A 25,673-nucleotide genomic window follows, 5' to 3' on the forward strand; every position below is an offset into this window, starting at 1 on the left:
TGCCTAAATGCAGTGAGTTGCTTTGGTGTGATTGGCTAATTTCATATGTGCATTAACAAGCAGTTGGACTGATGTACCTAATAAAATGTCCAGTGAATTTACATCCAAAAGACAGAACACACTGGTGAGGTTAGCAACAATGAAAGTCCTCAGGTCCACTGAAGAGGAACAACAAAAAACAAAAACAAAACATTAATCAGCCTCAAGACCTGAAAGGTTTGATTAAATTCATGCAATAATTTGTCTATTGAAATATGTGCCCCTAAAAATTGGGGCTACACAAATCCCTACATTTATGTTCAACCTATTAAATTCTGAACTTCTTTAACTGTCTCACTGAGGTGGTCAGAGGAGTAAAATTAATGAAATCTGCGTTACTATCCAATTTTTGAAACCAGAAAAAGGGTGAAAAAACCCAACCACTCAGCTTTCATTTTAGAGTTTTTATAAGACATCTTATAAACTGAAATACAGATTCAACTTCATACAAGAGCTTTAAGTAGTATTTCCCACATAAACAATTGATTGTGCAAATGCTGTGCTGAGTAAAGAAGCTGGAATTGAGGTTATTTGAGGATCTTGTGGACTTCAGACAGAAGTGTTCCCGATAACCCGTCTGAGTCACTGATCATCAAACGATGACCACCACAAGTCTTCACCACACTTGAATGGAGGATATACATTTTTTTGTTTTAATTTCCTCTGGCATCCAAAACATGACGTTTTGTGCTATAAGAAGCATCAGAAGCTCCTCCAAAAAGGCCACATAAGAGAGGGAGTGCAAAACACCAGCAGGGCGTGAAGACACTGCAGCTGCTTAGAAAGTAGATAAAGAGTTTTCATCTTTCAAAAATAAAAATATCTTTATAAAACTGACTAACGAAAAAAAAAAAGTTTTCAAAGGCAGGTCGGTTTATTCTCAGGCAACATGCAGGCAACTTCATTTAGGTGCAGAGGTGCAGTGGTGAGCGTGGCAGTGAGCTGTAAATCTCCTTTTTCAAACCAAAATATTCCCCTTAGGCAACACTCAAAATGTGTTGGATTTTAAAAAATTAAAAGACAGAAAGTAACGAGTCACATTCAAACTGGATAGAAACTAATAGCACTTCAATTAAGTCACGCTGATTATTAAGGCTTCCCTTTGCAAGCTGCAAAAACCATCAGTTCATACAAATATGATGCTAAACAAAATAAATAACCTAAAAAAATGCAGAATTGTTCATTAATTACAATGAGCAGGTGGATATGTAAGACTTATTGGATAGTTGAGTCAGCGGTGCGGCAAACTTCTATTTGGCATGTTGGATTGCTGACCTCTGACAGTAACTGCTCAGGTCCTCACTTGGAATTTGCCCGCTTTAGTCACATATTTGACACCTTTAAATGGCTTGTACGTCTCTCCGTACATGTCGAGACGGCTCACTTTAAGACCTGCACAGAGGAGGAGAGCAGTGTAATATAAATCAAGGAAGATAAATAACAGGGCTGAAGGGATCGACGGTTTTAAATTTCAAACTTGACTGAAGTCACGCTTTGATAGATTACCTGATATGGCCAGCTGCTGGATCTTTAGGTCAATATTGAGTGAGGGGTTCTCTTCAGGGTTAGGCACTCCTGTCTGCATACTCAGACTGCCTCGCAAGTTGGGAAGCTTCTGGGGGTTAAGCTTACCAATGTCCCAAACCAACAACTATCAAAAGAGGAAAAATAAATGCTTTTTATTCATTTTAGTGTCTCCAAAACATCCACAACTGGACCAGGACAGGACCTTCTCAGGCTTTTGGTGACTGATATTCAGCACACCTGTGTGCAGGTTTGTAGTAAAGCAAAAGGCATCCTAACTGCTCGCTTAGCTCACTCCTGCTGTGTTACTGCTCATGACAGCCTTTGTGGTGGCTGGTTACCTTTGTAGTGAAGTCATAGGTGTAGTTTCCCTGTGAGGCTGTGAGGTTGGCATTAAGCACAGCCTTGGGCATGTGGACAGTGACTTTCAGGTCCTCCACTGTCTTCCCCATAGTTTGCTTGGGTCCAATGGTGATGTCGAGGCGACCGCAAGATCCTGCCTCAAAGAAACTGATGCTCTCCTTCACATACACTGGAATAGCTACAAGACTGAGGAAGGACATAAAAAAAAAAACAATGGCTACAATAAACCTGAATGATTGGTGGTGTGAATGTTCTTATTTAAGTCAATTAAATCTGAATTATTTCATCTCCAAGTGAGAAATGATGCCCACGCTTACTTTTGAGAGCTGATGTGATAGGTCATGAGCGTGAAGTTTCCATCCGGTGGGATGAACGACAGGACACGCTCCGACTCCCAGCGCCTGAACCGCACGCATGGGTGGAAACTCACGTCATCAAGAAGCCGAGGATTCTGTCATCAACAGCAAGAAGTGTTAAAAAAGCAAAGCACTGACGGTTAGGCATAAAAGACTGAGAGGAAGTTACCCCACCATAAAGGACATCGTCAGGTCAGGCATCCCACTGAGTTTCACACAGGCTTCAATTACACCCTGGATCTCTGCAGATACTGTCGTACCTGGAAAAGGAGGAGCGATAAATCTCACCTATGAAACCTTACATGAAGAAAAGGGACTTCAAAATATCCAGCAATATAATATGTGCTGATCAAATACAAATAAGTGTCAGTTTGTACCGGATTTGTCCACAATGGCGTCTATCTCTTCTGTCACATCAAAATACGCCTCATTATTGGTGTATTTGACACCAGCCCGCCTCCATGGGATGTTTGACAGCTGACCTTGTGGCAATGTTTCTCCAACATTACTACCTCCTGAAAAAGAAACAAAACCAAGGTGAAGCCACAAATGTACACATTAACACTGCAGAGTTTACTTGTACTTTAGTTTAGAGGTTGGTAAACACTCCAAAGTCAGGGTGACCTCCAGTTACCTGTTAGCGTGTTGACGACTGATCGCAGGATGTTGGGAGGCCTGATCATCTCCTTGAGGACGTTGGACTCTGTTGCTAGTGGAAATCCATTGTCCAGCATCTCCTCCAACAGCTCATAAACTATCACCACGTTGTCACTGATCACACTTTCGGAGCACTCTCCAAAGTAGTCCTGTCAACAAAGCTGCCCGTTACACCAAAGCCAAAAGTTTATGTAGATGTTTTTCAAGCACTTATACACAAGCAAGCCATCTGGGGCCCATCAGAGATGTATCCGTATGGATGTTCATATTAGACGATGCCACTGTTCTCCGCATCATCTACAGCACACGGACCAGGACCAAGGCCATAAAAAGTCAACCAATCGGACCACTCTCTCCATGACCAATAGGATCATGATCATCTTTCAGCAGGATAGAAGTGGTATGCATGGTATAAGTGGTAACATGTGTAACAACACAATATTTCACAACTTTTGCTGTTTCACAAAGTCCTTTATCGTTTTGTGTAAGCAAAATCTATCAACATTGAGAATCTTATGTAAACAACTTTGCTGGATGGGTTGGATTCAACACTTCAAGAGCAGGAATTTGGTGAAACTGATAAGTTGTTAAGTGTGCATGAAGGTTATAGTGTGAAAATCTGGAAAATGTGGTGATAAATCAACAAACAACCTCGATCTTTAACACAGGATGGATGAAGTCCCATTAAGTGCTCGCTCGGTACAAGCTTCACTTAAATCTGACCAATACTGATGGAGTAGTAACGATTCTTATGGTTGGTGGACAGAGGGGCAAATGTACAAGCCCCATGACTCCTTAGGCTGGATGAGCCAAAAATGTAATTATTATATTTTTATATACCTCCTTTAATTTTTACAGCAGGTACATTTTATCTTACTCAATACTTGCATCCATGGATCATTCCTGTGCATTACTTTATTGTAATAGAAATACAATGGTTTTTTCTTTTTAATTATATAATTATATATATTTTTTTATTTTTAGGAAGATTGTTTTCTGATGCATTTCTCGTGGCTTCATGGTGTAGAGTTAACACATTATGTCAGCTCCCTGGTTTGAGACCTGAATAAGACAGGAACACCTGGAAGGGTTGTGTCGGGAAGGGCATCCGGTATAAAAATCTACCAAAACAAATATGCGGCTCCACCTGCAGTGGCGAACCTTCATGAATAAGGGAACAGTGGAAAGCTTTCTAGGATGCACTGGTGGAAAGATTACTTTGTTAACATGATACAAAAGACACAATAATGAACAAGATAAAAAAATAAAAAATAAAATAAAATAAAATAAATAAAATGAGTATTGGCCTCTGTTGCCATCATGTCCATATAACACACCAGAAACCTTTTCTGTAAAAAGGATCATTTTATATTCTTACTTCCTTAACATGAATATTTTCTCCAAGACTTGCCTACACACACTCACACACTCTTCTCTGATGTTGTAATGTTGTACTCTAACCTGGTTACTCTCTGGAAATGTGTCCCTCGATCATTTGTGTGTAGATTTACTTCCTTGGTCACAAAGAGTAGGTAACTAAACACTTGATTTCTAATTTATAGGGAGTGCGAAATGGTGAGACACATTTGTTCCCCGGGTTTGACCGTAACACAAAGTGTCACTACAGGCTTTGTGTAGTTTTAACGGGCTGCTTAGGTTGCCTTAGAGCAGGCAATGCCTTAAAAGCCTCAAGTCATGAAAAAAAAAAAATAACTCCCCGTGTAGATTAACAACCACAGTTTGACTAGAAGACTGCTTTAAGATGTTTCATGCACATGTGTGGCTTTTTTTTTTCTTGATTACTGCACTTGTATTGAAGGTGAGTGTGCACCTGTCAAATCCTAAAATTGAAGCTTCTTGTGCAGCGCCACACTCCTCTCCACACTCCTGCTACAAATGGATCCCTTCCTCAGAGTCCTGTTCTGATGCACACTGGTGAAACGCAGTGGATTTCCTCCACTGTGTCAGAAACGGTGATACAGGTCAATGGAAGGAAGTGACACGGTTCAGATCAAATGTTCACAGAACTTCTGATGTCACTCTTGTAGGCACTTCCCCACAAGACCAATACTTTGTCTCTGGGTTATAACTGGAGACCGAATGGGGCGTCCGTTCAGAAGCGTATGAGAGAAGAAGGCAGAAACTTCTTTTGTTATGCTCAGTTAATAACTACCATATTTGAATCATCTAAGGTTTCCCATTTGTATAGGCCCAGGCACTGACATTCTTACTTGCACATGATACACGGTTTATGCGTTTTAATAGCTGGTTAAAACAACTCTGAACGATTTTCCAAAATCTCACATAGGAAAGTAAAAATGACACCTTCCTCCTTAACTGTACAATCTCTTTTGTTTCCTTAACTGCATTCTTCCAGACCATCAGCTAAGGGGAAGTGAAATCTGATCACTTGACGTGAACCACAATCTGTCTTACTTCTTCTAGACACAATCAAAGACTTGAAGAACACAGCGCTCAAACCACACCTGAAATGTGTCCGCCACTCTGTGCAGGAATTCGATGACAAACAGTGGAGGGACCTCAGTCTGGATGACAGAGAGGAAGAAGAGTTTTCCCCTGTATATGGAGATGAGATAGTGGTGTGGGGTCTGGAGGACAGGGGGCACATTCTCTGGATCCACTGCTTTCTCCCTTGCCTCGAAGAAGTAATCGCACACACTTCGGCTGATGACACTCTTCCAGTGTTTCTCCAGGAAGATGTCTCCCAAGTGATTAATGACGAACAGGCTGTGGATCATCTCAGCTGCAACAATGAAGTGATTGTTGTTGTTGTTGTTGTTGTTGTTGTTGGTTGTGCTCAGTTATTAACTAAGAGTGACAGGCAAGGATAAAATCAGCAGATTTTAAAATAAATAAATCCTGACAGTTACCCGACATTGCGCAAATCAAAACAAAGCGATGTCACTTTTTAACATGTACCTTCCTACAGTCAACCTCTCAAACTAACTTTAACCTCAGGTATAAGAGTCACATTGCAATTAACCTTAAATGTGATCAATAAACCTGACAGTGAGAGACGTAACAGCCGCATGGCAGCTCTAAATATATTTGATAGCCTTAAAACAATCACAAATCATAAAAAAAGAAAAAGTTTTACCTGCTGACTCCACTCCTCTGTGCCAAGATTATTACTTTTGAGCCAATATGGCTGCACAACTCCCCGAGCAGCTCAGGAGACGCCTGCAGATCTACCAACACGTAAACGCAACGACGCCGGTACAAAAAGAAAACAAATCAGAAGGTCAAAGCCTACATATTATTAAAAACATTATCCTGGGTGGTTTAAATACCAAAGCAACCTCGGCGTTAACTCGAGCCGCACTTTGATAACAAAGTTTCGGGCTTTTTCATCAGGCTATATTTACGGACAGCTATAACCCGGCGCCGTGTGGAGGGACCGGGGCTTGTTTCCCCTCAGTTTTGTTTGTTTGTTTGTTTTTTAAATTTAGACTTAGCACAAATTTACAAACTCTCAATGGGAGATAAAATTGGTGCAATAACATCGAAAAAAGCCCCCCAACCCCCCCACCCCCCAAAAATAGGAAAAGAAAACAAAAGAACAGTTACAATATAAATATGTGAAGGCCATTCTTATGACATTTCACTTTTTTTTTCTAACAACATTTTTCCATACATGAGGCTTACTTTTTACATACATAGGGCACATTCATTAAAGGGATAGAAACTGGGTCACATTTTCACATATCAAAGCAGCATCTTCACATGAGTCTTTCAACAGTTCTAAAAGTGACTTTAATTCAATCTTCAACCCATTTAGGGAAGGTTTTTTGTTTCGCCATTTACACTTATGGATATGGTATTTGCCCATAATTATTACAATGTTACAAAGCATGACAAGTTCCTTTGACAGATTATCATTATTGTACAAACCTATGTTAGAGTAACTCATCCAGTTTACCAAATCCTGCCAAAATTTAGTCGTTACTGAACAGGGGAAAAAAAAAAAAAAAAAAAAAAAAAAAAAAACAGTGGTCAATGCTTTCTTCTTTTTGTAAACAAATTTATATGGCTCCATCTCAAATCCAAACCTTTTTTAAGCGTTTCTGCTGCTGGGTAATACCCATTAATTATTTTAAATTGCATTTCTTCAACTTTGGGTGGGATATACACATTTTTTGAAATGGCCTATTTGTTTGTTATTTTGAAATAACGCCCTTTTAATTTTGTGTTTTTGTTAAAATCGTGAAATAATATATTTTTAAACATTTTATTTATGGTTTTATTACCACACTTTTTATTGATTAAAGGAATCTGATTTAACTGTAAAGAAGGTAAACTTATTTGTCCTTATAATGGAAATGATTTTGCATCAAATTCAGCACAGGTAGAAGGATCGCATTGCAAACTCTGTTATATTCTCTAAGGGAACACTGAATGTTAAACTTGACTTTAAAAACACCTAATTCGAGAAACTGCCCCTTCTCATCAAGTAAATCTGTTATAAAAATTATCTATTTTTCATACCACTCCTTAATGAATAATGACTTCCTATTCCTAATTGTAATGGTCCTGTTATTCCACAAGGTGGAGCCATGGGGCGTGAAGTTATGGGAAAACCCCATCTTCCAATAAGACAAGACCTGCTTATGGTATTCTGACAGTTTGACCGGCAACTTCGATATATTAAGATCACATTTCAGGAGAAAAGCCAACCCTCCCACCTTTTTGAAAATATTTTTGGGGATATGAAACCACATGGAGTCAGGCTTTAATATAAAGACTTTTAACCAATTTATTTTAAATACTCCAACCACTGATTGAAAATCAATGGTCCTTATACCTCCTTTGGTGTATTCTTTGACCAGTTGTGATTTTTTAATGTAATGTGTTTTATAACGCCGAATGAATTGATTGATTACGGATAAAATGTGTTCATTTCTTAAGTAAAAAAATGAACACATTTTCTCTATCATAGTGCCATCCTTACTCAATTTAGTTTTTTTTTTCCCTTTGTCTACGTTTCTATAGGTTATAAAATTAAGATGATTTCCCCCCATGTTCAGTCCACTTGGCTTTAGATCTCACATATGCTCGCTTAGCTTTTTCCAGGTACACATCGTCTAGTTGTGTTTGTAAAGATTGTAAGCTTTCTGACTCTTCTGCAGTTATATCAGGCTTACCACATTGCAAATGTATTTGTTCAATTTGATTTTTCTGTTGATACTTTTTCCCAGATTCTATAGCTAGTTGTTTAACACTGTATTTGAACCATTTCCATTTGCCAACATTAGACATCATGTCATCAATTTCTAATTTTATTTTTTTTAACTTGTGTACAGAAGTCTTTGTTCTGCAATAAACTATTATTAAATTTCCATATGCTTTCAGCCCTTTGTTGTCTACATAAGGATAACGAGAGACTTATTAGACAGTGATCAGTAAGTGGGGTTGATTGGGTTTCACATTTAGTAACATAAGTTATTATTTGAGAGACAAGCCAATAATCTCGTCTTGAACATATGTTTTTATTTGTTGGACTCCTTGGAGCACTGTCAGTCATGGATTGGCCTCCCCAGACCCCGAACCTCAAAATTATTGAAGCAGTGTGGGACAAAACCCAGCCAACAACCAAACAAGAGATTTGAATGTCCTTCAAAAATCCTGGAGAATGATTCATTAAGACTACTAACTGCTGCCGCACTTATAAGGTGTTAATACAGTATGTCTAAATGAAAACATAACTGTAAATCCAGACACCTGAGGTTGTGCTTAAAAGAATGATACCAAACAAGGCAAAGTAAATCGTTTTTAAAGGTTAAATAGAGGGAAAATCAAAAGTAGAGAAAAATGGCCAATTATACCGTGGAGCCCAGAGGGTTAAACATTTTTTTTTAAAGTAACGCAATAGTTACTTTTTTGAAGTAGTAACTAGTAACTTTAATTACTTTTTCAAAGTAACTTGCCCAACGCTGGTCATAGTTGGTTCTAGAAAAAAAATGCAAAGATCTTGAGAACAAATTTGAGATTGATAGAATGATACGGGAGCAGAAAAATAAACATGTGGAACTCCTGACTCCCCTTCAAGTTGAAAATAGGTAACTGAAACAAGAAATAGGCCCTGGAGCACAAACTAAGCCAGGCAATAGATGAAAAACAAAAAACAAAACTTTATAGAACTGAAGCAAAAAGATGATTGAATAAAACACGAACTCATGGCCCAAGAGCAACTAAGGCAGGGTTGTCGAACTCCAGGCTTCGAGGGCCGGTGTCCTGCAGGTTTTAGATATCACCCCGGGTCAACATAAAACCGAATCAAATGATTAGTTTATTAACAGGCCTCTGGAGAACTTTAAGAAATGTTGAAGAGGTAATTTAGATATTTAAATCAGCTGTGTTGGATGAAGGGCACATCTAAAACCTGCAGGACACCATCCCTCGAGGCCTAGAGTTTGACACTTGTGAAGAAAGAGAATAGAAGATAAATTATGAAAAAAAGAATAACAGAATATGTACTCGAGGCCGACACATTTCTTTACTGTCGAGAAAAAACTTAAAGTTGTTTAAGAAGAAAAGGCAAATTTAAGGTTGTACTTCAAAAATAGAAAAAACAAGCCAAGGAAGATTAAGCGGAAAAGGGCCCTAGCAGAGAAAAATGCAGTGCTGAAGAAAAACAAACTCTTGGACCTGCTTTTGGACGGGGACCGTGTGTGTGTAAAAATGTGTTACAGCTTAATAAAAAGGTTATTCTTAAATACACTGGTGCCTTTGTAACAATGCAGGGTGAGGATGGGAGTAGTTGGAAGCTGCCACTGGAAGGCTTTAATTTGTCTTATTTGTGTTCGTTTTATCCAAAAAAGGAAAGTCAGAATGAAAGTTAGATGATCCACCTCAGCGAGACGATGTTGTCAGAGAGAGGATCTCTGATACAGTCAGGTGTGTCTTAACACATCAGCCAGTGTGGGTGAAATGACAATCTCTCTGAGTCATGGTGCGAACCCCGAGCTGGGGCTCCTCCCCAATCCACCTAAGTTAAGAGAAAAACAAACGCTTTTTTCCATCAAAAACTTTTCTTCATCAGGGTGGAGAGCCTCCAACCTCTCCATGCTGAAAATGATGAACAAAAAAGCTACAAAATACAGAGAACTGCTTGTTACATGTTTGCATTATGAAATAAATTAATAATTAATTAAATAGTTGTCTATTTCATTTATAAACTTCACTATTTCATTAATTATTTCATCTGTGGTACTTGGTTTAAAATGGAGCACTGTAACAAAAAATAATTTCCCCCAGGGATCAATAAAGTATTCTGATTCTGATTCTGATTACCCATCAGTGTATGTTCCCTGTGTTTGCATACATTAAAATACCAGTACTGATGACCAGAGCATATAAATGCAGCACTTTTCATATCTGACAATATATTTTGAAAGCACAAAACAAATCAAACTGTTTTTAATTTAGGTCTTTGTTTTTATTGTTTTATTTTTCAGCCGTTGATTTTATGGTGATGTGATGCTATATTACATTTTTAAGATTCAGTTGAATTTAAGATTTTTTAATATAGCATCAAACTTTCTCCTCAAGTTGTTTTATACTGTAAGATAAAGATCCTACAGTAGCAGCAAGAAAACCCTGATAAATTAATAATCCCTTATAAGCAAGCACTAGGTGACAGTGGGGAGGAAAAACTCCCTTTAACAGGGAGAAACCTCCAGCAGAACCAGGCTCAGGAAGGGACGGCCATCTGCCGCGGCCGGTGGGGTGTGATGGTAAAGATAATATGAGGAGACAAGATGAAGAATATAAGTTAAATTCTAATTACATCGTTTTTAAATAAAATATACATCAGATGTTAATTCTGAGGCCAGACTAGATTGCTTTAAGATTTAAAAAAAAAAAAAAAAAAAATCAAGCTGACAATTTAGTCATCACTACTGCGTTTAAAGCAGCAGCTGAATGGCTTCTTTTAAGCTTTTAGCACTGCTGAAAAAAACCTGGCAGGCTTTCTTGGAGACACCAAGATGAATTGTTAGGCGCTTCAGTGCAACGAGGAATCCGACAAGGATGCCCTATTTCCCCAAAGCTTTTTATATTGGCAGCTTAATTGTTAACACTATTAATCAAAAATTCTAACAACATACAAGGAATATCAATTTTTAATAAAGATTTTAAAATAAGTGAGTTTGCAGATGATACATTAGCTTTTTGAAAGATAAATCAATGGTAGATAAAACTTTAAGTATTGTCTCAATCTTCTCTAAAGCTTCTGGTTTATCTCTTAATATCAAAAACTGTGAACTCCCGATTCATACAAGGTTGGAGTCCTCAATTGCTTCAATTAGAGTTGAATCTGAAGTCAAATATTTAGGGCTGACAATATCTAAATGCCTCATTAGGAGAGAAGACACTAATATTTCTAACCGTATCATGGATATGAAGAAATCACAGAGACCTCACTATTATGGTAGAAACATCCTATCCAAAGCTGAAGGTATCTCCAAATTGATCTATCCTTGTCACTCTCTATATATCTCCTCTAAAAACATTAATAATGCCAACACAGTTATTTTCCGATTTTTGTGGAAGAGTAAAACCCACTACATTAAAAGATTTCAGGAATACAATAAAGTTGGTATCAAAGCCCCAGAATTTGAATCCATGGTTGGCACCCTTAGAATTAAATGGTTAAAATCTTGTCTGTCACAGCCTGACTCCATTTGGTTTCACATACCAAGATCCTTGTTTAATAAAATAGGAGGTTTAGACTTTATTTTGTAATGTGATTTTGAGGTTAAAAAAAAAAAATCCCAATCAAGTTATCACTTTCACAAACAGATTTTGCATTACTGGAAAATTATATTTACCAATAACTTCTCTCCTCAGAATTCAACCTTATGGGTGTTCTGGGCTCACAGACGGGACAGACAGCGCGCAGCACCGCGCCTAATGATGTTTAAAAGATCCCAAAGCGCAAGTCCATCTTTTCAGACGAACTGCAAAATTATTTCCCTCGTACTGACCCAGCACTGGTAATTTTTCTTATACAGATGAGGCATTATTTCTGTACCATTATTTAATTCCAGAGGCTTTTAGGTTATTTATTTTTTTGCACTTGTTGACTTGTAAAAGCCTGTATGACATATTTTATTTCACAATTCATTAACCCCACGGAGAAGGCATCGTTTAAATGTGTTTCTTTAAGCAAGTTCTTCACGACTGAGCCAAGTGTCCTCTTTTTTGGAAATCAAAATATGGTCACCCTAATAGTTTCATCAAAGGCAAAATATTCCATAGCTATGATAGAATGGTTACTTGGAATGGTTCTAGTTGAGTTACTTCAAATAAATTTGATAAAGTTTACTCGAAATGTATGAAATGGCCTATTCTACCTAAAGTTAAAGAAACACGCTTTAAAATCCATCCATCCGCTTACCCTTTTCAGGGTCGCGGGGGGGGGGGGGGGGGGGGGCTGTGCTGGAGCCTATCCCAGCTGTCATAGGGTCGGGCGAGAGGCGGGGTACACCCTGCGACAGACTGGCGACCTGTCCAAATTCTTTATTCAAAATCTTTAAATACCATTTATCCTGAGGCAGAATTTCTAAAATAAAATAAAATAAAATAAAAAAAATAAAAATTTGTGTTTCTCTTTAATTTTCCCCTAATACTGTATGTTTTGTACTGTTCCAAATTCTTATTTGTATTATTACCTGTGTTATCCTCTTTGCGAGTTTGTATTTTGCAATTGCTCAATTAAAAAAAATAAAAAAAGAAAGAAAAGAAAAAAAACAACTTTTGAACCAAAAATTGGTGCACAACTCCCCGAGCAGCTCAGGAGACGCCTGCAGATCTACCAACACGTAAACGCAACGAAGCCGGTACAACAAGAAAACAAATCAGAAAGTCAAAGCCTACATATTATTAAAAACAATATCCTGGGTGGTTTAAATACCAAAGCAACCTCGGCGTTAACTCGAGCCGCACTTTGATAACAAAGTTTCCGGCTTTTTCATCAGGCTATATTTACGGACAGCTATAGCCCGGCGCCGTATTGGGGTATGGGGTTTTGTTTCCCTCAGTACAGTCTTGCAGGATTTCGGTCAGCGCTTCCCGACCATTCCTCGGCAAAGATAGACAGTATACCCTATAACCCATAATTAAGCTGTTATATTTTTTATTCACTGTTAGAACCTTTTAAAGAAAGTTATTTAGACTAGCTTTTAATGTATCCCGGTCTTCTCTTAGCATGTATGATACTCCTAAGATAGACAGATGGCTAGATAGATGCGGTAAAAGACATCTTGTGCTGGGAAAAAAATGTTTTTTGTTTCGTTATGTTTTGCGTCTTTTTCATTACAGGGAGTCACTGCATTGTGTTCTATGTGTCTTTAAAAGATCTAAAGAAACTCTGCAAAAAAAGAAGTGCCAGGCCTAAAAGAAATTATCTACAGCAGATGAACATTATCTGGAAGTTATAAAAATGCAATTGAAAGAAAAAAAATGCAGCAAAAACCTGACACTTTAGTTAATCCATCTCCAAATATATTTCACTAAAGGCTCATCACAAATATTCTCATGGGAAAGGTGGCAGAGCGAAATGAGGTATGCCAAATTACACCAGAAGTGGACTGAAGAGAGTCCCAGATTTAAACCCAGTGGGAGTATTGGCACATGTGATTAGGTAGAGGATCATCAGAAGGTCCTTTTGCCCCTCTTTGGGGGGGGGGGGGGGATACTCCCACTGGGTTTAAATCTGGGATTCTCGGCCATTTGACCTTAGAACTGAAGACGCTTCTCGGATGAGAGGTGAAACGTCTTCAAGCAACTTAAAGAAGTCCAGACGCTTTTCTTTCCAAGCTCCTTAGACTGTTGGGGAGCTTGTTAAAATCATTGATATCATTAATGCAGAAAAATACCATCATGTTTTGATCCACCATGTACTAACACCTGGAAAGCATTTTCATTTTTTTTTAGCAATGATCCAAACACACATGCATGAGTAGAAAAACCATGATGGAGCACTGTCAGTCATGGATTGGCCTCCCCAGACCGGGAAACTCAAAATTATTTAAGCAGTGTGGGACAAAACCCAGCCAAAAACCAAACGAGAATGGGTTTTTTTTCGAGAATGATTCATTAAGACTACTAACCGCTGCCGCACTTATTTCCCATTTTATATATATATATATATATATATATATAGTCATGGAGGTGACTAAAGTTGCTCCTTACCTTGCCATCGCTTCACGTTAACCCTGCACGGCGTCATATTTCAGGCTTCTGATTGGTCTAGCTCTGCAAAGGCGGGAGGGAACTATTGCCTGCGAGCCATTCCCCGGAGAAACAACGACAGCCCCATTGCTCATAGCATGACCGCTTTTTCGTGCCGGCTAAGGTGATCGCAACGTGCTTTACCCAGTCAACATGGCTTCAGACGAACCCAAAGCAAAGAAACCCAAACTCTCAGAGGAGGAGAAGCCCGAGCCTCCGCCCAAAGAGAATGCCGTCAAAATAAGGTGACCGAAGACTAAAAAAATATCCTTAATAACAGCGAGGAGACACGACCCTCCTCCCACGCTTCCAAGTTAAATGCTAATATATGTGCTATCAAACCTTAAAAGGTTGACACTGTTAGCCTGTGTGTGTGTGAGAGAGAGAGACACACACGTGCACAAAATCGCGAATTTAGGCATTGATTTGGGATGTTTTCGAGACCTCTGAAGCAGTTCAATGTTGGCGAGGTCGTAGCGTAAAGCAGCGGGTGCAAAGTCCTTTGATATTTTTGCTTTTTGGTAAGCAGGGCTTTAGCTAACTGTTGGCTCATAAAGCCTGCTGGGTTTGGGCACCTCTGCGGTGAAGCAAGCCCATCTAGCTGTGGCAGGTTTTAGGTTGTGGTCGAGCATGAGCACCACCAGAAAGCAATGTTGGGACTTGGTGTGGGACTCTGCACAGCTGCAGAGAAAGCTTACAAGAACCATCCCTTACCAGCTCCCAAAACACTCAATTGTGAAACAAGTCACATGGCGGTCATTGCAATGCTGTAGTGCTTCCACCATCACCACCCCCTCTGAAGAAATCTGATGGCTGCTGCTGATTACTACATTCACCTCATCTGCGGCACTCCAACAGCCCAATCAGCAGCACGCTTCTCACGGTGTAATTTGGCTTCAAATGAGTGAGTGAACTGAGCCTAGAGTCAGCAAGACAAGCCAATCACCACAGAGACACACACAGCCGTGGCCCTTGCCTCCAATCGGCCAGCTCCGAGTAGGAGGAGCTGTGTTTGCAGGGGTAAATCGATCTTCCTGCACACTGAGGTGAAATTGTCAAGTTTTTTTAATGCTTTAGCTCCCTCTTCAACCGGTTTTAGGTCGCCCAACAGGTTTATCAGTGTGCACACAAAGAGGAACAATATGTCTGCTGCAAGGTAAGAGCAAGCTTACGTTAGGGGAGTTGATCTAAAGGCAGGCATGGTTTAGTGTAATTGTCTGCACATGCCTAGTAATCATCTGACTACACATTGGAAATTATATATGTGCTGTAGGAGACAGTAGATACGATGCAGCAAATATCGACTGGACGGTTTTCCGAGACAGAAACCCATCTGTGTAGCGTAAGTCACCGTCAGGTCTTGGCGTCTCCCTGCTCTTTGCTTTTTTGAAAAAGCTGTTCTTTCGTATTAACTGTAAATCTTTGCCTTGGGCGAGAGTAGACAGAGAACCTTTATGGGCAAGTATGGTTCCATGTGTTCATGTGGAGGTGGCATCTCTGAAGAGCTGTGTTCAAAGACTTGCTCCATCTGGGGGAGGGGGGGTTCCCAAAAGCATTGACAAAGAAAAAAATTGTTCATATGAAGGGCACCTGTGAAAATGACACCAAGACTGAGATCTAAGGGCACGTGGTGGCAGCATGTGGATTATAATGCACGCACAGTTCAGTTTTTGCTTACAGGTGAAACAACTGTGGACTAACTCGCTGGCTGGATTTGGCAACCGATGTGCCCAACATGTTGACACAGAGTAGCGGTTCCTGTGGTGCTCTGAAATTCTGTTATTTGTTTTGGTTTTTTGTCAGCATGTTTAGTTGTGATATTCAAGCTCTACTTTCGGTTGCTTGACCCAGAAAAAGAACAGACTACACAAGCAGCAGAAGCACACGCACACTGAGTGTACTGCTGTCCTGATGTTGCCACGTTGTGACGCCATAACAAAGTTACATGCATGACTGACTGGATTTTGTAGTGCCTTCTGATGAGTCATGCATGTTTCCTATTTATGTCTCTTTGATTCGTGCTGTGCCTTAAGTCACATAATTAAAGTCAGGTGGAAACAGATCTTTTTTTGAATAGAAATAAAATGGCACGCTCACTGGAGTGAGCAATCATAAATTTTTAAGTCAGTGCAATTTGGCTTTCTGCATGTTTCTGAAATGCCTGAGCATTTGACAGATTGCTCAACCAGAGCAAAGGAGTAATGGATTTCCACTCCAGCTCAACTGTTAAGAGCACTTTATTAAAGTGAAGACAAATCGATGGGACTGAAACGATTTAATGTACAGATGACTTGTGAACGCTGTCGTATTAAAATTAAGAGATGTAGCTCAAATCTGTTTGTCTTTATGTTTCAGCACTAATTCACTCTTTGGGATGGGAAACCCCTTGCTGGACATTTGTGCCGTTGTGGACAAAGATTTCTTAGACAAGTAAGTATGAGAATTAGAATCACGAGTGCTTGTAATCCTGCCCTTTTGATTGGTCCAGTAATGAGTGGTAATAAAATAGTGCATATATATGTAAACACATACTTGGTAGAAGGTGTTTACTTCCAAAATAATACTGCTTTGCTGCTTATTCTAACCCCGATGTTATAAAGGAGAAAGAGTAACGAACTGTGATTTTATTTTTTACTTTTTGCAAGTCACATAAGATCAATTGAAAGGGAGACATTTGGTATCAGTGAGGTCACATCAGTGACAGGCTGGAGGAGAAAGAGATTCCCTGATGTAATTTGATCAAGGAGCAAAATGAGGACGATAAAGGGAAGCAGAGCACAGGAAGCGGCAGAGCTGTCTAATAATCAGCGTCAGCAGAGCTGTACGTTCAGCAGATGCATTGCTTTAATGTATCCTGAAAAGAAACCGCACCCTGTTTGATCATCACGTGTATTTACATCACCAAAAACTCAGGACTTCAAAGATCCTGTAGAAGTTGTGATTATTACCTATGATGTAGAAATCCAGGGATTGTATTGACATGACACATTTAAATATTCTCTGTAGTAGTGGGAGCTATCAGCTGAGATCTGCTCAGAGTAGCCATGTTCTCTGTGAGTTGACCAAGACAGACGGGACAAAGGGCAGCTCAGCGTCCACTCATTAACCCCTTGCATAAACTCCTGGATTAGAGCTAAACCAGCCGACTGTAGCTCTAATTCAGTCCCACTTACAAAAAAGCACAACTACAACTGCACTTTAATCCCCAGCCTACCGTTGTGTGACCTCCCGTTAAGGAAACCATACCTTATTTAGCTTTAGTTGGGCTGAGATTATTTGAGCAAGAGGAAAACAAATCACACTTTCACAGGAAAAATGTGCGAACAGCACATTTGGAAGCTTTCCTACTGCACTTAAAATCCCGGCTCACATAAATGGCGTCCACATGCTTGTTATTTCTGTTTTATTTGAAAGTAATTCTTCTTCTTTTTTCTTCTCTGATTATTTGCAGGTACTCTCTGAAACCCAACGATCAGATCCTGGCTGAAGCCAAGCACAAAGAACTGTTAGTATCTCCTCTGTTGCAACATTCACTGTAGATTATGTAGGTTTTTGTAGAGCTCTTCCCATGTGGGTTTACCTAATCTTCAAACATGGCTTGTGTTCTGAATTCATACTGAGTTTGCACCCCTCTGCTCTGGAGCGGGCCAGTCAAAACAAGCGCACACTAGAAAGTGCCACGATTGACCTCTGTGCCTTCACATACAGCCAGTGGTAGAGCAGCAGATTCAGCGCAGTGAGACCATCTCATCCAATAGCAGACTGGGACACTTTTCCTCCCAGTCCCTCTGAGACAAGGGCCAGAAAGCAAACATTTAACATTATGAGATAAGAAAGTCATATGTGGCCTTGTGTGATTATACTGATGTTTTCCTACTCTTCACAGTTCAGTCTATATATGACAACAGGTTGTGCTTTAGTAATGGCAGGCACTTGCATGCACAACTCATTTTTGAGGACGAATGTTATTTGATGTCAACACATATTTAAATGACACTTTTTTTGTATCAGTTTGTGATTGATATTGATCTGTGATGTGAACTAAGGGAATCATTGATCACTTACAAGAAGGTGCAAGTCCACACGTTTAATCTGCTAGTCTTGCTTCTTCTTAAGCCTCTCAGGCTGTGCTCGATTTAGTCCTCAGAAGCGTAACATGCAGGGGATTTCCCCCCCCCCCCCGGTGAAGACGCCTCGGGGAACTGTTAGAGGGAGATAATTCCTACAATGGACAGTCACCCTTGCTCCATTTTTCTTCCCATCACCCTTTCTCCAACCTCTGGCTCAGTCTCAGGACCTTTAGCAACAGTGGGCCTGTTGTAGTTTCTGAAGAGAAGCAATAATGTCCAAAAGTCTTGAGCTGCCCCTCATTTCTTTCTATTTTGCTTCCAAAGAGCCATGTTTTCTTGTAATTGTTTTAAAGTGGTCTTGAGCAATAATTCTTCAGGCTTTCTGAAGGTCTGTTAAGGCCGTCCTTACATCGATTTTTAATAAAGTCCTTGTACTCGATCTTTAAACCAATGTTTTTTTTCTTTGTTTGTTTTATTGTTGTTTAAATCACTTAACACTGACCTATGAATTATTTAAGGACAAAAAAGGTACCTAACTAAAGGAATGAATCAGAACCAAGGATTGTGCGTATACATAATAAAGAACTTAGAAAAGAGTCTTTTTTTAAATTATGTCCTTGGGTACTTTGTTACCAGCAGGCTACTGCAGACAAACATAATTTGTTCCCAGACATAAAATTGTATTTTTGCATCAACAAGATGAGTTATTAACCAAACACCTGGCATAGGTTAGCATGCTGTACAGTGTGACCTTGAGGAAACTGGACAAAAGAAGAAGCAGCAGAGTTCTTAGACCAATATCTGAAACTAATGTTGTTAAGAAATATTTTTTTAAAATCAGCACCTGAGAGATGCATCTGGCCATTCAGTTAGTCCATCTACTGTAATACTCTTAGTGGATGGGTGGCTGTCCAGAAGCCATTCTTAAGGAAGGGAAATGCCAGATTTCACAAGAGGTTGACTAAAAATTAGTGGCAACAGGTCTTAAGGAGTGATGAATCAAACTTTCAGAGTTTGTGTTCAGATTGTCATCAATATGTACACAAGAGGTCAGGAGAGAGTTACAGCAGTGAGTGTCTACAGCCATCTGTGGAGGCCCTGGTATCCTTTGATTCTGCTTTTCAACCAGTGGTTTTTGGGATTTTATCATAATTGATGAAATCATAAATGCAGAAAAGTACCATCAGCTTTTGAGTTACCTGGAAAGTTTCTGATTGGTAACCGCTTCCCAAGCACTACAAGTCATGGATTGGCCTCCTCAGAGCAACACCCAAAGAAGTCTTGAATGTCCTTCAAGAAGCCTGGCGACCTATCCCTGAAGACTATTTAAAGAAAATTACAAGAAGTCTTTCCTGATAGTTCAGGCTGTGTTGAAGAATAGAAGCGTTCATGTCAAGTACTGACTTTCAAGCTGATTAGAAGTGCACAAACGCACAGACCCCATTTTTGCCTTATCTACAGTATTGCCATGTATGTTTGCACATGATTTAGTCATTCACGGCACCTGTTGCTCATTTTCCTAGCAAATTAGAAGGTAACAAAGTGGCTCAAGACTTTTGCACAGTACTGTATTTGAACATGCTGCCTCCGATACTCACATAAACCACAAAAACACATTATGGTGTGTAGGCTACATTTATGGAGCGTAAGATGGCAAATTCTCGTGCTTTAGCTGTAAACAGAACATTGAAGCGTGTCTGTGTTATATAACAGTGGTAAATGGTTCAGATAGTATAATCAGTGGTCAGTCATGCACGTATTGTATACTTGACCTGGAAAAAATATGAGGCTGCTGTCTGCAGAGTCTAGTCTGATACGAAGGGATTTTACTGACTAAACCATCACCAGGCACGCTATAGAGGGAAACCCAATAAAAGAGGCAATTATGCAGTGTCATGCAAACCAGTTTAATGGCACTATGGTAATCACTGCCTGCGGAAAACTTTTGATATTCCCCAATAAGAGGCACATAAATGCATTTTCCTTAAAAAACGTTTTTGAAAAATTGCAAACTTTGGGGGGGGGTTGTCTCCAGGACTCTTGAAGAGACTGCAAATAATGCTCTGTGCAGTGACGTCTACATGGAGATTGCCTTAAAAATATCACTTATCAGTGCACTGTTAGACCACTTAGATCAATAGTAAGTGGATTTCTGGTGGCCCAGGGAGGAATCAAAACAAGGAAAGTCAGCTCTGTTTCAACTGATAGTCTTTTAAAAAAAATCAGACATATCTTCATTTAATTGTGCTTTGGGTCATTTGAAAAACCAGGATTAGTTTGCACGCTGTGTTTCCAATCTTTATACTGAACTAAGCTTTACTACCATTAGATTTCATGTTATTTTCTTCAGCAAATAAATATATAAAGTATATTTGATAAGGTGTAAACCTTTGGTGCCAAACATGGTTTGATCAGTCATCATTATTAATCCTTTGCTCTAGGTTTCAAACTTCTGATTAGTGATTGGCCCTATCTAGTTTGACACACTTTCCTTTTGGAAATGTCAGTCACACCTTTGTTTCTTTCTGTAGGTTCGAGGAGCTGGTGAAGAAGTTCAAGGTTGAATACTACGCTGGAGGAGCCACACAGAACTCCATAAAGATCGCTCAGGTGAGATTCATTTGAAGTGTAAATGTTGTCCTCTGTGCGCAGGATGTACTGGCTGATATTGATGCGAGGTTTTGTTACTGTCTACAGTGGATGATCCAAGAACCTCATAAGGTGGGCACGTTCTTTGGCTGCATTGGCAAAGACAAGTTTGGAGAGATCCTGAAGCAGAAGGCTGAGGAGGTGCACGTCGACGCCCACTACTACGAGCAGGACGAGGAGCCCACGGGGACATGTGCTGCTTGCATCACCGGAGATAACAGGTGGGTAATTGAATGTTAACAGCATGCAAACGCAGTGTGATCTAACCTGTTTATAAACCTGTGTTTCACTACTTTTCTGCTCTCAGGTCTTTGGTGGCTAACCTAGCTGCTGCTAACTGTTATAAGAAGGATAAACATCTAGACCTCGAGGAGAACTGGAAGCTGGTGGAAAAAGCTAAAGTCTACTACATTGCTGTAAGTATTACATCACTGTATGCTAATTTGTGCCACTTTAATGAAGCTTTAAGGTGGGCATGGAGTCATATCACAAGCATCTGTTTTGTTTTTTGTCCAGTGGTTTGTAATTTAATTACTTTGTGAGGTCGTGGTCACATGGGCCTGGAGATGGTTGGTGACCACCTGGCAACCTCGAGTAAAGTTGTGGGCGGTGAGCATTTGAAGACAAGACAAGCGACTAGAGCAATCTCAGTGAAGCAGCATAAATTCCTTGCAACCAATTTCATCATGCAACTGCTTTCAGCCTGTAGCAACTAGAGATGGATCGATCCGATATTACGTATCGGCATCGGTCCGATACTGACCTAAATTACTGGATCGGATATCGGAGAAAAATAAAAAATGTAATCCGATCCATTAAATATCACGAAAGCACCTCACAAAACTTGCAACACGCCGTAACTCACCTCAGAACGTTAGCACGTCGGAGCAGTATGCATCACGTGATAGAGCGGCTGTGGCATGCGGGACCTGTCGGTGGTCTGGATAGCATTTGGAGCTTCGCTAGCAACCCGGCATTTCATCTCCGACAAAGTTATCCCCGAGAGAAGTAAAGCAAGTGTGTAAGTCCATCTCTGAATGTTTGTAAAGCATTCCTGCGTTAAGCTTAACAAGCGATATATGGAGCGACTGCCTCTTCTTGCTGCTACTTCAATCATGAAACTGCTTAACGATCAGCTGATCGGCTTTTCTGTAGTGAGTCTCTCTTGTTTGTTTTTGGCCCACTTTGCACCAGAAAGAGGAAACCAGCGGCTGAACAACAGCAGCACGTTTAAGCTTGATCAGCTGTTGTTAGAATGTATTTAATATTACTTTCTACTCGAGGATCTTTTTCTACGTAGCTGACGGCTGGTAACTGTGCAGGGGCGGATCTAGCAAAGTTTAGCCAGGGAAGCCGATAGGGCATTAACTGGGAAAAGGGGGCACAAAGACATACTTTTCTTTCTTATTCTCATTTAAAATGTCGAGCTTTTAATAAATAATTATCTGAATCTTACACCCAAAGTTTTAATTTGATGTAAAATGAATATAAGTCAATTACTGTATATAGTGACTATTAAGTCTAATATATATATACCCTAGTAAGCTATAGTACTTTTTCCTTTGGGAAGATACCATCTGTGCAGTCTGCAATTTTGTTGAAGAAAGATGTTGAATCTATTTAATATTTTAATATATTGAAAAATAATTGATTTCGGTGCTTTTTTTTTTTTTTCACACTGCATCAAATTAAGGTTGATTACAGCGATTAAGCATCATGAGGTGGAGCGTGAGGGGTGGTTCCCTATTTTTTATTTTTGTTGTTGCTGGGAGTTGGAACCCTATTAGTTAGGTTGCTTAATATTTATGCTAAGTACTCTTTAAAATACCAGAATAGGGAGGATGGTGTAGGTTTAAGTTTATTAGATTGATCAGTATTGCTGAACTATAAATATTTTTTTTTGCATACAGGTATAACAGAATAGCTTTAGTGTAGTTGTTGTTTTAAACTTGAGTATGAACTTATACAAAATGCAGAAAGATATTTTAAAAACAGTTTTGTTGATTAAAAAACACTATATCGGATTCATATCGGTATCGGCAGATATCCAAATTTATGATATCGGAATCGGTATCGGACATAAAAAAGTGGTATCGTGCCATCTCTACTAGCAACCATTGGGCTACCACTCAGGAATGCTTTTTTTCCCCTAGCGACCTTTGGTTTGTGGGGAGGTCACTGACCGGCCTCTAAGCCTGTGTGAGTCTGGCCTAACTTAGGGCGGCGTTCACTTATTTGGCCTGCTCTGTGCTCTTGCATAATCACTTATGTTTTACCCTGGTACTGATCTGCATCTCTCTCAGTATCCAGCCTTCACCCGTGTTGTTTTTTTTTATGGTTCTTGGATCTTCCTGTGTTGTTGGTATTCATTATGTGAATCTCGTGCTCTGCGTGGATGATGGTTGTGAGATGGTTAATATCATGCTTGCTCAGATTGTTTGGCAGCGTGAGTCAAGACGAAAGCAGCACCACAAACACGTGCTTGGATTAATCTGTGATAACTCAGTGGTTTAACTGTGACAATGACTGTCCTGCCTGACGTTCTGTGCTCTCACTCACCTTTGTGCCCTCAATGTGGGGCTTTTGTTTTGTTGAAGACTTTAGTGTATGTGACTCATTAGACCCATCAGATATAAAAAGCAGATTAGTCCTGACCCAGTGTCGTTCCTTCCTTCCAGGGTTTCTTCCTGACTGTCTCCTTGGAGTCCATCCTGAAAGTAGCGAAGCATGCTTCCGAAAATAACAAGCTCTTTTGCATGAACCTCTCTGCGCCCTTCATCTGCCAGTTCTTCAAGGATAACCTCATGCAGGTTATGCCCTACGTTGATGTGCTGTTTGGCAATGAGACAGTAAGCCACAGTTCTCACAGTGAAATCTCCACACTAACGTTGATGATTTGCACATATTTCAGATTAACTCAATGTGATCTTTGTTGTTGTTGTTTTCTCAGGAGGCAGCTGCTTTTGCTAAAGAGCAAGATTTTGATGTGAGTAGACTGTTAGACTTTATCATTTACACAAGAGAAAGGCTGGATTTTCTGTGTATTTGTGTATCATCTGCTTTGTGTGTTGATGTGTATTTTGTCTACAGACAAAGGACATTAAGGAAATTGTCAGGAAAGCCCAGGCTCTACCCAAAGACAACAAAAAGAGACAGAGGGTTGTAGTTATTACTCAGGGGAAGGATGATACGGTTATGGCTCAAAGTAATATTTCCTTCTTTTTTCTCCCATTTCCTGGCATCTGTTTCACTCTGTCTCTTGTCCTTGTGTGGAAGTGAACTGTTTTTCTCCTCGTCTTTCCAGGTGACAAGATTGAAACCTTCCCTGTAGTGAAAACTGACCCCAAATACATTGTTGACACAAACGGTGCAGGCGATGCCTTCGTAGGAGGTAAGAGGCCCCGGTGTTGCTATTTTTTTTGTGCCTTGGTCGATTTGCTTCAGTCTTGAGTCTTCTGTTGATTTTTATTGTGGAAGCCTCTTTTTTTTTTTTTTTTTTTTTTTTTGGCAACACAGGTTTCCTGTCTGAGCTTGTCCAGGAGCAACCTCTGGATCAGTGTGTGAAGGCGGCACACTACGCTGCCAATGTCATCATCCAGCGAGCAGGCTGCAGCTTCCCAGAAAAACCAGACTTCAAGTGAGGATTGGTCAGGAAAGCCTTTCCTTCAGCGTGAAACCTCATACCCACTCTGCCTCCACAACCCCAACATATAAGTTCCACTATTTTCTACAAGTGCAACCCTCAAATGTGTTTTACTTCAAGTTTTTTCTTTTCTTTTAATTTATCCACACATCATTTCTTATCAGTTCTTAGTTCATATGCCCATCTTCCACGCTAAGAACCAAGGGAACTTTTAATGCGTTTAAATAAATTACCATAAAGGAATCATGGAAACACCAGGAAATGTGGTAATTGTCCTTTACAAAAAGGGCTCTAACTATAAAATCCTGCTCTCACGGACATTTGTTTTCTACAGTTTTGAACTGTACTTCAGCTCTGACATTTCTTGCATGTGGATGCACTGACACCCATGTCAACATCGTGTGAGTCTGTTTTATGTTTTTTGTGTGTTATTTTGTCCCCTTGGAGACAAGAGTCCAAGCACAAACAGCTACAGCAACAGGAGGATGCATTTACACACACACAGGACTAAATAATAAAACCCCGATGAAGTTTTGAATGCGGCTCAGAAATGTGCTGCAGTGATTTATTTGATTATGTTATGATTTAGCATTCACAAAATGCCCGTTGTGAATCAAATGGCATTTTAAGTGTACATTTTTTTTTTTTTTTTTAAATGTATCAAGGCCTCTGCCTATTAAGTTGTGTGAAAGCTGCAAAATGTTGATTATGTCAGTGCTATTCAAACGTTACCGGCATCAAATAATGAGTGCCTTTCTTTCTCCCTAGCAGTTTGCAGGCTTGATGGGCAGAGGCCTGGGGATGTTATATGAGCCTGCAGGGAAACTTGTAAGCTTGTGAGAGTATTGATGTATAAGCATGACCTCCCTTCTATATATAATGCATTTCTGGGAATCCATCATTATATTTGGGGGTTCTCTGCCAGAAGAATACAGTGGGCATTAAAGCAGACTTTTTCTCTCAGTTGATTTATTTTTTTTTTCAATTGACTTAACATTCTCCTGCATTGTCATGGCAAACCCTCGGGGCAATTCTGTTAAATCATTTTTTAAAAATAACTCTTTTTTTCCATTTTTTATCAAATCTGTTTTCTCGAGTAATAAATAAAGATTCATAAGA

The 25,673-nt window shown here is 39.7% G+C and overlaps 2 protein-coding genes across 4 annotated transcripts; one reads left to right on the forward strand and one right to left on the reverse strand.

Annotated features, from left to right (window-relative positions):
• Positions 1-440: 440 nt before the first annotated feature.
• On the reverse strand, positions 441-14,589 carry ap3m1 (adaptor related protein complex 3 subunit mu 1). 3 transcript variants are annotated; one of them, XM_086259684.1, is made up of 10 exons: positions 14,154-14,168; positions 6,058-6,148; positions 5,426-5,703; positions 2,917-3,088; positions 2,660-2,797; positions 2,457-2,542; positions 2,244-2,377; positions 1,905-2,112; positions 1,546-1,690; positions 441-1,431 (listed from the first exon to the last, which is right to left on the reverse strand). In XM_086259684.1, the coding sequence occupies exons 3-10, from the start codon at positions 5,696-5,698 to the stop codon at positions 1,331-1,333; spliced, it is 1,257 nt and encodes a 418-aa protein (XP_086115810.1). In that variant the 5' UTR covers positions 5,699-5,703; positions 6,058-6,148; positions 14,154-14,168; the 3' UTR covers positions 441-1,330. The 3 variants fall into 3 exon arrangements, with proteins under 3 accessions (XP_086115810.1, XP_086115808.1, XP_086115809.1); XM_086259682.1 differs by lacking the exon at positions 6,058-6,148 and having other exon boundaries at positions 14,154-14,589; XM_086259683.1 differs by lacking the exon at positions 14,154-14,168 and having other exon boundaries at positions 6,058-6,367.
• LOC147316291 (adenosine kinase-like) lies at positions 14,246-24,938 on the forward strand. Its single transcript, XM_086259685.1, has 11 exons — positions 14,246-14,437; positions 16,548-16,622; positions 17,644-17,697; positions 20,794-20,872; positions 20,960-21,132; positions 21,219-21,327; positions 23,590-23,760; positions 23,862-23,897; positions 24,002-24,116; positions 24,216-24,302; positions 24,428-24,938. The coding sequence occupies exons 1-11, from the start codon at positions 14,346-14,348 to the stop codon at positions 24,550-24,552; spliced, it is 1,116 nt and encodes a 371-aa protein (XP_086115811.1). The 5' UTR covers positions 14,246-14,345; the 3' UTR covers positions 24,553-24,938.
• The last annotated feature ends 735 nt before the right edge of the window (positions 24,939-25,673 follow it).

Source organism: Aulonocara sp. 'chitande type north' Nkhata Bay, linkage group LG13, assembly GCF_057382095.1.
Source record: "Aulonocara sp. 'chitande type north' Nkhata Bay isolate Kocher_YH1m ecotype deep benthic linkage group LG13, A_spYH_male_GT1.1, whole genome shotgun sequence".
NCBI classification, from domain to species: Eukaryota; Metazoa; Chordata; class Actinopteri; order Cichliformes; family Cichlidae; genus Aulonocara; species Aulonocara sp. 'chitande type north' Nkhata Bay.

Coding starts and splice junctions, on each gene's coding strand:
- ap3m1 (XM_086259682.1), bottom strand. CDS start 14,190: ATGACGCCGTGCAGGGTTAACGTGAAGCGATGGCAAG. Junction 5,704..14,153: donor TAACGTGAAGCGATGGCAAG/GTAAGGAGCAAC, acceptor TCATTGTTGCAG/CTGAGATGATCCACAGCCTG. Junction 2,543..2,659: donor CGCCATTGTGGACAAATCCG/GTACAAACTGAC, acceptor CTCCTTTTCCAG/GTACGACAGTATCTGCAGAG.
- LOC147316291 (XM_086259685.1), top strand. CDS start 14,346: ATGGCTTCAGACGAACCCAAAGCAAAGAAACCCAAACTCTCAGAGGAG. Junction 21,328..23,589: donor CTAAAGTCTACTACATTGCT/GTAAGTATTACA, acceptor CCTTCCTTCCAG/GGTTTCTTCCTGACTGTCTC. Junction 24,117..24,215: donor TGATACGGTTATGGCTCAAA/GTAATATTTCCT, acceptor TCGTCTTTCCAG/GTGACAAGATTGAAACCTTC.